At 37.8% G+C, this 12,806-nt stretch overlaps 1 protein-coding gene across 3 annotated transcripts in view; it reads right to left on the reverse strand.

Moving 5' to 3' along the window:
* Nucleotides 1–12,806, reverse strand: part of pbrm1 (polybromo 1) — a 36,690-nt gene that overhangs the window by 20,807 nt on the left and 3,077 nt on the right. For all 3 annotated transcript variants that reach the window (XM_051675586.1, XM_051675584.1, XM_051675585.1), the window contains exons 5-15: nucleotides 10,917–11,066; nucleotides 10,442–10,552; nucleotides 10,256–10,324; nucleotides 10,070–10,168; nucleotides 9,885–9,970; nucleotides 5,677–5,768; nucleotides 5,278–5,494; nucleotides 4,434–4,575; nucleotides 1,482–1,576; nucleotides 991–1,270; nucleotides 704–809 (exon numbers count right to left, since the gene is read on the reverse strand). In XM_051675586.1, the coding sequence (XP_051531546.1) occupies nucleotides 704–809; nucleotides 991–1,270; nucleotides 1,482–1,576; nucleotides 4,434–4,575; nucleotides 5,278–5,494; nucleotides 5,677–5,768; nucleotides 9,885–9,970; nucleotides 10,070–10,168; nucleotides 10,256–10,324; nucleotides 10,442–10,552; nucleotides 10,917–11,066 (1,447 nt within the window). The remainder of the gene's footprint in view (nucleotides 1–703; nucleotides 810–990; nucleotides 1,271–1,481; nucleotides 1,577–4,433; nucleotides 4,576–5,277; nucleotides 5,495–5,676; nucleotides 5,769–9,884; nucleotides 9,971–10,069; nucleotides 10,169–10,255; nucleotides 10,325–10,441; nucleotides 10,553–10,916; nucleotides 11,067–12,806) is intronic.

Genomic DNA, 12,806 nt, shown 5'->3' on the forward strand with positions numbered 1-12,806 from the left:
CTTTCTTTCTTCTGCTGAACACAAACAAAGATTTTTAGATAAATATCTCAGCTCTGTTGGTCCATACAATGCAAGTGAATGGTGACCACAATTCTGAAGCACCTAAAAGCACATAAAGGCAGCATAAAAGTAATCAACGAGACTCCAGTGGTTAAATCTATGTCTTCAGCAGTGATATGATATTTGTGGGTGAGAAACAGATCAATATTTTTTATCCTTTTAACTATAAATTCTTCTCCCAGCCCATTAGGTGGCGAAATGCACAAAGAATGCGAATCGCTGAAAATAAAAGAAGAACAACTCAAGCAAAAATAGTTCTTAGGAGGGCTGGTGAAAGTAGACATTTATAGTAAAAAAATTCTGTTTCTCACCCACACCTATCATATCACTTCTGAAGAAATGGATTTAACCACTGGAGTCTGTGCTTTTTTGGAGCTTTTTTTCTAAAAATCTTTGTTTGTGTTCTGCTGAAGAAAGTCATACACATCTGGGATGGTATGAGGGTGAGTAAATGATAAGATCATTTTCATTTTGGGGTGAACTATTGCTTTAAATTGGATTATATTTGCTGATTTAAGTTCACTGATGAAAAATTGTCCTACATGGAGCATCCTACAAATATTAATGCATGTGTAGAAATAGACAACAAAACTAAGACAAAGTGAACTACACAGTAAGGTGTCTACATGCATTTAAAACATACTCATTTTCAGCTTGGGTGAAATAATGTCATCATCATCTGGCGGGGGACCGAGTTCCCTTCGTTTTTCTCTTAATATCTTCTCCAGAATATTGGCGTCATTATAAACCTAGAGTCAAACCAGTTAACATGCAAGTCAAGAAAAATATAGTGCAATCTGTATTTTAACACCTCACTGCTTCTGTTCAAAGCTTCACAAAGTTTATTAATTCAGGGGTTCTTTTAATACAAAGTTACTCTATAAGGTCTTTCCAAGTGTAATAAAAATCCTCATATGTTGTCACACTCACCTGTGAGCCTTCTTCATTGTAGTGACGTGCATTACGAAACATCAGCTTCATATCCTCCATCATGGAGTCCTCACTGGGATACCTGTCGGAGCGGATGTTGTGGTCTATGGTCCTTAGGTCCATTGGCTCTAATATGATTTTGTAGTAGTTTGGGTAGTCTTTCTTCGAAGGTTTGACCATGAAGAGGTCACAGAGCCTCCGACCTGTGCCCATCTCCCGAGCCTCTGCAACAGCAGCGTACAGAGCCTTCATGCGGTTCTTCTTTGTGTTCTTCTTATGGCTGCCATGTTAAGAAAGTAAATTGTCAATGAAGACCTCAAAGGTTTCGAACTGAGGTGAAACAGCTGATCCAATGCAACACTTACAAAGGCTCAAAGATTAAATACTAGCCCTTGAGATGAACTACAAGAAGTTCAGTATATCTGTAGATGTATGTTTGACATGTTTGATAACACTCCCAATCATCATTAGCACAAGAAGCAATTATGTACCTCTTGCGCTTGATGCTGCCTCCATCAGAAAGAGTGGATGAGAGCATACTGTCCCCATCTTCATCATACCTCCTCATCAGTTCTTTTCTCTTCATCTGAACATACACACAAACAAACAGCGATATTACTATCAACTAGTGGTGCCTTTTTATATTCTTGAACTCTTGAGGCACTTAAGAGATAATAAAAAAAGAAATTCTGTCATCGTTAACTCAACCTGATCCCATATGACTTTCTTTCTCGCATGGAACGTAAACTGAACAGAAACAAAATGTGAAGAATGTACTGGTCGCTTTTGTCCATATAGTTGCAAATGAATGGCATTGAGAGTTCATGAGAAAAGTAGCGGTGTCTGATTTATGAATGAGTCGTTCAGACTTGTTTTGTGAACCAGATCAACCGATTCATTGAAAAGATGGTCCTCAAAATAATAAATCATTCATTAATTGGACACGGCAACTTCCCCTATGAACAAGCCAAGGAGAGCTAAAGCAAATGTCAAGATCTTCAGTGAGTGGGTCACTAACAAATAAGGTTGTCCGAAGTGACAAAACTGAGATATCTTTTAAAAATCTGAATTACAAGAGTGCATCTCTAGTGCATATCTAAAATGGTTTAAAACACATGTGTCAAGTTCTTAGAAATGTGTCCAATTTGGTTTCATACATTTTTGAAAAACATTTATAGCAGTTTCTACAAATAATATACTTTTTAATATACTTTCCTTGCTCCTTGAATAAATGAGAGTGTACAGAAATTAATAATTATTTTCAAAAACGTTTTCAATCACATTTTAGGTAGATATTATAATTTTTTTAATCTAGAATATCAGGAAGTTATTTTATGGTTACACCAAATGACCTGAAGAAAATGTGCCTTTTCATAAAAATGTTAAAATATTGGATATAAAAACTTCACACTCAGTCTTGGGGGTCTCAACGGGTCTTCTCTGTTTTTTTTTTTTTTCCAACATATACAACAAAAAGGCTTCCTTGATGTTGGTTATATCACATGACCTTGATTTGAAGATTATTCTGCACTACTCATGCCAACATTTCTTTTTTTAAAGAATTTCAGCTTTTAAATAGACTTTGACATATTTTTCTGTCTCTGGACGGTTTAACCACAAGACATTTTTGACTTCAGGCCCCAGAAAAATATCAAAATGACTTGGAACTAAGAAACTGAAAATATGCTTATCATAGAAGAGATGTATTCAAGTAACTGTTTTGTGTGAATTGCATTTATTATGCTTTTTTGAATAATTTAATAGATCTGGACAAAACAATCACATCATGACTCAGTAACAACTCAGATTTCCATCTGTTTCCCACCCAAAATTGCTGGATGATTTTGGAATATGGAATATAGCACAAAAGTAATATAGACTACTTTTATGATGCTTTTATGTTGCTTCTGTGTCCTTTATGAAGCTTGAAACCTCCAGTCCTCATTCACTGCAATGTAAAAGAGCAACCAGTACACTCTTTAAAGTGTTCTAAGAAGAAAAAAAATCTATATGGGTTTGGAACTAGGAATGCAAACTCATGAGAGGTGAAAAATATGAGATAAACACAGGTCCACAAGTACTTAAAAAATATAATAAGCTTAAAGCACCCATTTCAAGCTATTTCATTATTCAAATGTAAAAAAATAACTGCACAATTTTGTAGAATTCGCTGCAAAAATAAAGAGCATCTTGGTGTGGAATACTTCTGTTTCACACATAAAAACAAAAGACTAAGCACAAGAGGAATTAAAACCGTAAAACAATTACAATTCTGACTTTTGTGTACAATTTCACATTTTTGGGGGGAAGTTTTAAAATAACATAGCATAAAACCCTTCCACACATATTTCAGAGCCTCTAAATGCTCTTTTATTTATTTATTTATTTTATTTTATTTTATCCCCTTTTTTCCCCCCCTAATCTGGAATGCCCAATTCCCACTAATTAGTAGGTCCTCATGGTGGCGCGGTTACTCACGTCAGTCCAGATGGCGGAGGACAAGTCTCAGTTGCCTCCACTTCTGAAATAGGCAATCCGTGCATCTTATCACGTGGCTCGTTGTGCATGACACCGCGGAGACTCCGCATATGGAGGCTCATGCTACTCTCCTTGATCCACGCACAATTTACCACACGCCCCATTGAGAGCAAGAACCACTAATCGTGACCATGAGGAGGTTACCCCATGTGACTCTACCCTCACTAGCAACCGGGCCAATTTGGTTGCTTAGGAGACTTGGCTGGAGTCACTCAGAACACCCTGGATTTGAACTCGCTACTCCAGGGTCTAAACGCTCTTTTAAAATTTAGGGGCACACTCAGAAAATTACAAATTAACAATGTATTGCCCTTGTCTGACAGGCAATGTAGTTAATATGTAATCATGTAATCCATATAAAAGTAACGGTTATCTGATTATGTGTATTTTAAATGAAATGTGGTCTAATTACAAGTACAGTAACACAAATGCTTTTACTGCACTGTTACTGTTCAGACCAAAACCATTTATTTTCTAATCTACATGCTTGAATATTGATTTTACACAATACATTATTTTCATAATTAATATATAAAGCCCTTGTCTTGCCTATTTACTTGGTTGATGATATATATATATATATATATATATATATATATAGATATATATAGATAGATAGATAGATAGATATAATTTTTATACATACAGTATGTTTCAAAATTGCTACTCTTTTTTAATGACAAAATGACAATTTTCAATATATTTATAATGAAAGACCCAGTGCTCCAGAAAGCTTTATTTAAAAAAGGTTTTCTATTAGATTTTTTAATAGAAAGCCCTCTATCTGTCTTGGGCCTTTAGAATCATCCCAACATTTCCCCCTGTTACAGCACCCCTGACACTGTAACTCTAAATCTGCGACTGGCACAGAATGGAACACCGTTTATATGTGTACTCTGTATTACCTGCAATATGTGCTGCAACTTTATGACACGCTTGTAGATTTGAGAGTTGGGAACATTGTAACGCTTTGCGTTCTCAAACATCAGGTTGAGATCTGCATCTATCTGTTCCACACTTTCATACTCATTAGTCTTCATCTTACCCCTGAAGAGAGACAAAAAAATAAGTAACTTGAACATGTACATAGAGTTATACCAGGGCACTGTTGAATGCTTGATTCTGATTGGTTGACAGATGTTCTAAGGTGTTGGTTATTTTTCAGTCACTGCAAGGCTATGAGGTAGTTCTACGTCTTGACAGCATTACGGTTTCATCTCACTTTGCCAAATTATATACTTTTTTTATTTCAAAGAGCCGAACAGCCTACCAATTGTATAAAAATTACAAATAAATGTATATTCCCTGAAACAGAGACATCGCGCGCACACACAGAACCGTGGGTGACTTTGACACACTAGAATGTTTTAGGGATGAAAACCTGAAAATATTGAGACAAAAAGCTAAAAAATGTCTAGGTGTGGTAACAATGATATAAGCTGAATAATCGTCTCCAGACCTTTATAATAATTTAACGGTCTGTCATCAATTATGCCTTACTAACAGGTAAGACTGCAGAATGAACAAGTGAGTAATTATGTTTATCTCAACATGATGCCACCTACCGGTAATTATAAGACAATTAACAGAATGTTTAATCAAATCTGGGTTTGGGCTGAGTTAGCAAACATAATCTGGGTTTATCACTGAAGACACCTGTATTGAAACAGTGGGGGTCATTTTAATCAATGACTTTTCGAAACCAAAAGTGCCGTTTATCCCGCAATGCCTGCTGTTATTCTGTTGTACCTTATCTGCTGGAGAGAGATTGGATGGCTGATTTGCTGGAAGTAATCGGGGTAGTCCTTCCTAGAGGGCAGCTGAAGAAAGGGCTCGGCTAAGAGCTGCCCCTGGCTATTCCTGCCGCCCCGCACTGCCTCATACATCTGGAAGACAGGGTTTGCCATGTCTATGCTGGAGTGGATGCTCTCAGCCTCAGATTCACCCTCTTCGTAATGAACAGAGCCTTGAAGACATGGATACAACAAATCAAATTAATATACTATGTATGCCAATGCACAAGTGTTTACCAAATCAAAGTAAGACACAACTGAAATTTGGGGTTTTCAAATATTTTTGTAGGTGTTAAGTCTGATGCTACAACAACCTGTGAAATTTTGCATATAAAAATCATTATGCCCAAGATACCAGTCAGAATGGCGTCCTCTTCGCTCTCTGATCCATACTGCAGAGCTGTAGTGATGGAGGAGAGACGGTCTCCTTGTGCAAACCTTCTATTCCTGCTCACATAACAATATCTGATTTTAATGATATAGTGTAATCAAATCAACACTGTTAACAATGTATGCCATCAAAAAGAAGAATAGAAATGTGCATGTTTGAATATCAAATTTGGATTTTAATTGTTAAATGAAGTGGACACAGCACATATATTATATTGTCAATGACCAAATATTTTTAAAACATCATATATATCATGGATAATGTTCAGCCAGCTTGTCATTACCACAAAAAATACGCCCAGAAAGGATGATCTTGACCCCGATACGAAGTGGAGGATGCTTAATATATAAATCAATGGGCATGAAATATTGATTTGAGTCTATATTATTTTATTATGTGAGAAGAGACCAGAAACTAGCACAGCTATGTAGCAAATAGGTTGTCTGCGATAACTGTGAAAGGTTTTATCAGTCTTTACACAAAGATATTGCAGAATGCCACGACTGACCAAACCAAACCAAACCAAACAATAAGTATTCCAGAGAGCCAAGTAATAATTGTTAATAACACCTGAGTAAGCTAAAAAGCCAGCTTATAAAACCTGAATTATGACATTTCTGACTTTATCACACTGTGATGAGGTAACTTGTTTTAATTCACAAGACTAGTTCACCCTAAAATGAACATTTTCTCATTATTAACTCACTGTATGTCATTCCAAACCCATATGAATTTCTTTCTTCTGCGGAACACAAAAGGAGATATTTTAAAAGATTTTCCGTTCGCTGATTTCATTACAATAGCAACAGATGGTGACTAACTTTAAAAAAAAAAAAAAAAAAACACACAAAAAACACCCAAACTTGTAATAATAGTAGTCCATACCAATTGTGCGTCATATTCCAAATCTTATGAAGGCATACAATCACTTTGCATGATAAAAAGGCCGAAATTTAAGCCATTCGCTCTCAAATCAAAGCAAATCATTGATCAACTCCTGTAAACAAAGCACAAATCAAATATGGCGACACGTCAATAACATCAAAACTCATGACGTTTGGTCACAAGGCACACAAGAACCAATAAGGTTTGGTGTTATGAATGCCTTCAGAAGAGTTGGAAGATGACGCATGATTCACACGGACCACTTTTATGACACTATTGTTTTGTTTTTCTAAGCCTTAAAGTGAGTCACCATTTACTGCTTTTATATTCAGATTAGCTTTAAATATCTTTTTTTGTTTTCCGCAGAAGAATGAAAGTCATACAGGTTTAGAACGACATAAGGGTGAATAAATTAAATGATGACAAACTTTAAATTTTTGGGTGAACTATTCCTTTAGTACTTACAAATGAAGTCAGAAGTGTACATACACCTTAGCCAAATACATTTAAACTCTGACATTTAATCGGAGAAAACATTCCCTGTTTTAGGTCAGTTAGGATCACTATTTTATTTTAAGAATGTGAAATGTCAGAATAACAGTAGAGAGAATTATTTATTTTAGCTTTTATTTCTTTCATCACATTCCCAGTGGGTAAGAAGTTTACATACACTTTGTTAGTATTTGGTAGCATTGCCTTTAAATTGTTTAACTTGGGTCAAATGTTTTGGGTAGCCTTCCACAAGCTTCTCACAATAAGTTGCTGGAATTTTGGCCCATTCCTCCAGACAGAACTGGTGTAACTGAGTCAGGATTGTAGGCCTCCTTGCTCACACACACTTTTTCAGGTCTGCCCACAACTTTTCTATCAGATTGAGGTCAGGACTTTGTGATGGCCACTCCAATACCTTGACTTTGTTGTCCTTAAGCCATTTTACAACATTGGAGGTATGCTTGGGGTCATTGTCCATTTGGAATACCCATTTGCGACCGAGTTTTAAATTCCTGGCTGATGTCTTGAGATGTTGCTTCAATATATCCACATCATTTTCCTTCCTCATGATGCCATCTATTTTGTGAAGTGAACCGGTTATACTTGCATACTATTGTTTGTACAGATGAACGTGGCACCTTCAGGTGTTTGGAAATTGCTCCCAAGGATGAACCAGACTTGTGGAGGTCCACAATTTTTTTTTTTGTGAGGTCTTGGCTGATTTTTTTTTTTTTTTTTTTTCATGATTTCAAGCAAAGAGGCACTGAGTTTGAAGGTAGGCCTTAAAATACATCCACAGGTACACCTCCAATTCAGTACACCTCCTATCAGAAGCTAATTGTCTAATTGTCTAAAGGCTTGACATCATTTTCTGGAATTTTCCAAGCTGCTTAAAGGCACAGTTAACTTAGTGTATGTAAACTTATGACCCACTAGAATTGTGATATTGTAATTAAAAGTGAAACAATCTGTCTGTAAACAATTGTTGGACTAATTACTCGTGTCATGCACAAAGTAGATGTCCTAAATGACTTGCCAAAACTATAGTTTGCTAATATTAAACCTGTGGAGTGGTTAAAAAATTAGTTTTAATGACTTCAACCTAAGTGTATGTAAACTTCTGACTTCAACTGTATAATACAGGTGCATCTCAATAAATTAGAATGTCGTGGAAAAGTTCATTTATTTCAGTAATTCAACTCAAATTGTGAAACTCGTGTATTAAATAAATTCAGTGCACACAGACTGAAGTAGTTTAAGTCTTTGGTTCTTTTAATTGTGATGATTTTGGCTCACATTTAACAAAAACCCACCAATTCACTATCTCAAAAAATTAGAATACGTCATAAGACCAATAAAAAAAACATTTTTAGTGAATTGTTGGCCTTCTGGAAAGTATGTTCATTTACTGTATATGTACTCAATACTTGGTAGGGGCTCCTTTTGCTTTAATTACTGCCTCAATTCGGCGTGGCATGGAGGTGATCAGTTTGTGGCACTGCTGAGGTGGTATGGAAGCCCAGGTTTCTTTGACAGTGGCCTTCAGCTCATCTGCATTTTTTGGTCTCTTGTTTCTCATTTTCCTCTTGACAATACCCCATAGATTCTCTATGGGGTTCAGGTCTGATGAGTTTGCTGGCCAGTCAAGCACACCAACACCATGGTCATTTAACCAACTTTTGGTGCTTTTGGCAGTGTGGGCAGGTGCCAAATCCTGCTGGAAAATGAAATCAGCATCTTTAAAAAGCTGGTCAGCAGAAGGAAGCATGAAGTGCTCCACAATTTCTTGGTAAACGGGTGCAGTGACTTTGCTTTTCAAAAAACACAATGGACCAACACCAGCAGATGACATTGCACCCCAAATCATCACAGACTGTGGAAACTTAACACTGGACTTCAAGCAACTTGGGCTATGAGCTTCTCCACCCTTCCTCCAGACTCTAGGACCTTGGTTTACAAATGAAATACAAAACTTGCTCTCATCTGAAAAGAGGACTTTGGACCACTGGGCAACAGTCCAGTTCTTCTTCTCCTTAGCCCAGGTAAGACGCCTCTGACGTTGTCTGTAGTTCAGGAGTGGCTTAACAAGAGGAATACTGTAGCCAAATTCCTTGACATGTCTGTGTGTGGTGGCTCTTGAGGCCTTGACCCCAGCCTCAGTCCATTCCTTGTGAAGTTCACCCAAATTCTTGAATCGATTTTGCTGGACAATCATAAGGCTGCAGTTCTCTTGGTTGGTTGTGCATCTTCTTCTTCCACACTTTTTCCTTCCACTCAACTTTCTGTTAACATGCTTGGATACAGCACTCTGTGAACAGCCAGCTTCTTTGGCAATGAATGTTTGTGGCTTACCCTCCTTGTGAAGGGTGTCAATAATTGTCTTCTGGACAACTGTCAGATCAGCAGTCTTCCCCATGATTGTGTAGCCTAGTGAACCAAACTGAGAGACCATTTTGAAGGCTCAGGAAACCTTTGCAGGTGTTTTGAGTTGATTAGCTGATTGGCATGTCACCATATTCTAATTTTTTGAGATAGTGAATTGGTGGGTTTTTGTTAAATGTGAGCCAAAATCATCACAATTAAAAGAACCAAAGACTTAAACTACTTCAGTCTGTGTGCATTGAATTTATTTAATACACGAGTTTCACAATTTGAGTTGAATTACTGAAATAAATGAACTTTTCCACGACATTCTAATTTATTGAGATGCACCTGTATATTACATTCACATGTTTGCCATGACTGACTTACATGACACACCTACAGTATTATAAGACCTCATTGAGATAAAATACCTGATTCTGATGCTGGTTTTAACCGGTTCAGCATGTTCAAGCTCCATCTTCCTCTGTGCAAAGATCTTTTTGATTGTGTTTGCATCCTGAAAATATTTATGATTTTACATTACATCAATTGCTACAACAGGCAAAAGAATTAATGTCTAAGATATGATAGAGGTTGTATACCAGGGATACATTACTTTAAACACTTGTGATCCAGGTTCGTTGTAGGTTTTGGCATTTTTGACTAACAGGTCAATATCTTTTACCATATGGTTTACACTTTTGTAGAAGCCCATCTATTGAAAAAAGAGATAAACTTCCAAATAAAATAAAGAATAAATGATGCTATTACATATGCTATACATGATAGTCATGAAAGATACCTGTATTCTGTGGGCAATGGCCTTTAGGTCTATTGGTTCTTTAATAATAGCGTAATAATCTGGATATTGCTGAAAAAGAAGGTAAATTGATTTTAAAAATAAAAGAATAATAGCAAATATTATCCAAACAATAGTGTGTGCAGGTGCTATTAGGCTGTAAAAAGAATCTGGAAGATTTTCACATACCACTTTAGAGGGAAGCCTCTGGAACAGTTCACTAATAAGACGTCCATGTTCTGTGTAAGTCAGCACAGCATCCAGAAGCTGTCCGAGAACTTCCTTTAGGCTTGAAACAGACTGGAAACACAAAACAAATCAGAATAAACTTGTCTGGACACAAATAATTCACATTTTACAACACTGAAATAAAATGTACTTCATGTAATAACATAAAAAATAATATTTTTTTTTTCTCCAAATAAAAATATTACTTAACATCAGTGAATCAACCTGTACATATTAGATTACACCAGCAAAACACATTTTAAAGGTTAGATCAGGTAGAAATAGCTCCTTAAGGTAACAATTGCAAGTTACCACTTTCTATAGTATACAGTAGGTGACCAAAAGCATGTCTTGCGACTTGACATAAGTGTAAGAAAATATAGAGAAAGGCACAAAATGACATAGAAAGACAGAGAAGGGGTCTGCCATCTCTGACCTCCTCTTCAATGAGGCTTCCATGGTTTTCCTGTGTGTCGTCCCCATCATCATCATCTTCGTCATACTCCCCTCGCTGTACAAACTCATTCTTGGTGCGAATATACAGATCCCACAGCTTACAAGCTGCTCTGTACTCCGGAGTCTCTGGCTGCACAGGAAAAGGGGGTTTCAGTACACTTTTATTAGGACTGGGTTTTTTTTTTCCTGCAGTTACAAAATTTCTCACTTAAATGGTGGCAGATCTAAAACAAGAAAACAAGAAAAATCTCTCTCATATCTTTATACAACAGTCAATTCCAGTCCTCGAATCTGATTGGACGAACAGCATTCCAAGAGTGTTGGTGTACAGTCCAACAGCACTGGGACGCTTCACTATTTGTAACAGGTGATGACAAATGAGTGTCTTTTATGTTATAAGTGAGCGATTGAGTCATTGACTCAACTGATTCGGAAAAACAACACCAAGTTGTTCACAACAATAGAACACAGATTCATTATGAATGAAACCACCACCAGTTTATAACCAAAGTATGAGAGCAGAGAGTGGAGTTGTGCTGGATGCTTTGACTTCTTTCTCGTTTCACTGGCGGAGAATAAATGCAAGAACTAACTGGCTAATTTTTGTCTAAAATGAAAGTTTAAACCTGATGCTATGGGGAAATTCCTCAGGAGTGATGATCTCTGAAGCCTTTTAAAATCACACCAATCTATTGGCAGATGGTGACTGACACTTCACCCCTGATGGGCGCATCATCGCGAGCATATAAATCGGAGTGCAGCGCCATTTCATCAGAATTTTTCTCTTCAGGGTAGTGAAGGCATCTCTCATGCTCTGGATGCCCACCTTTACTTCATTGATACTGCACACTTTACCAGCAAGTCGATTATTTTCAACCTCCCATTGTGCTCCGTCAGTGTATCCTTAATCTGTCACGTCTGAAACGCAACTAATATTGTGATTGCTATTGTGTGTTTTATTACAGGTGAACGCACATAAAAGAGCCTTTTGTTTATTGACACGGATTTACTTGCTCTGGCTCCGAAGAAGGCGTGGACTACTCCTCCATGTTCCTGCAGAGTTTCCCCCCGTTAGGCTTGTTACACATGAGCCCTTTGTGACAGACGTCCAGATTTCGGCACCTGGAAGGCGTGGCCTGGAACTGTTTGTTGTCTTTTTTTTTTTTATCCCCTTTTCTCCCAATTTGGAATGCTCAATTCCCACTACTTAGTAGGTCCCCGTGGTGGCACGGTTACTCGCCACAATCCAGGTGGCGGAAGACAAGTCTTAGTTGCCTCCGCTTCTGAGACCGTCAACCCGCGCATCTTATCACGTGGCTCGTTGCGCATGTAAAGGCTCATGCTACTCTCTGCGATCCACGCACAACTTACCACATGCCCCATTGAGAGCTAGAACCACTAATCGTGACTATGAGGACTCTACCCTCCCTAGCAACCGGGCCAATTTGGTTGCTTAGGAGACCTGGCTGGAGTCACTCAGCACACCCTGGATTCGAACTAGCGATTCCAGGGGTGGTAGTCAGCGTCAATACTCCCTGAGCTACCCAGGCCCCTGTTTGCTGTCTTTCTAGCTCTGAGAGCATTTCAGTCAGTTATGCCCCCCCACCCCTCTCCATTTTCTACACATGGGGTCTGTTCCAAAACTTAGTGAGCTGCCTCGCTGTCACCTGCCTACATAGGCAGCTAGCTTCTATGGCAGCATCCTTACTGAAATGATGCCTCATAAGAGAGCGATTTGGAACACTCTACATATGCAGCAGCTCAGTGCATCATTCAAATAGCGCTCCTCGGGTGAAGCGAGAAAAAAAAATGCAATCCTCTAAAGAGCCTAAATATGCACGGCACACACACATTTTGGGTAAAATAGTCG

The sequence above is a fragment of the Myxocyprinus asiaticus genome, chromosome 37 (genome assembly GCF_019703515.2).
Source record: "Myxocyprinus asiaticus isolate MX2 ecotype Aquarium Trade chromosome 37, UBuf_Myxa_2, whole genome shotgun sequence".
Classification (NCBI taxonomy): domain Eukaryota; kingdom Metazoa; phylum Chordata; class Actinopteri; order Cypriniformes; family Catostomidae; genus Myxocyprinus; species Myxocyprinus asiaticus.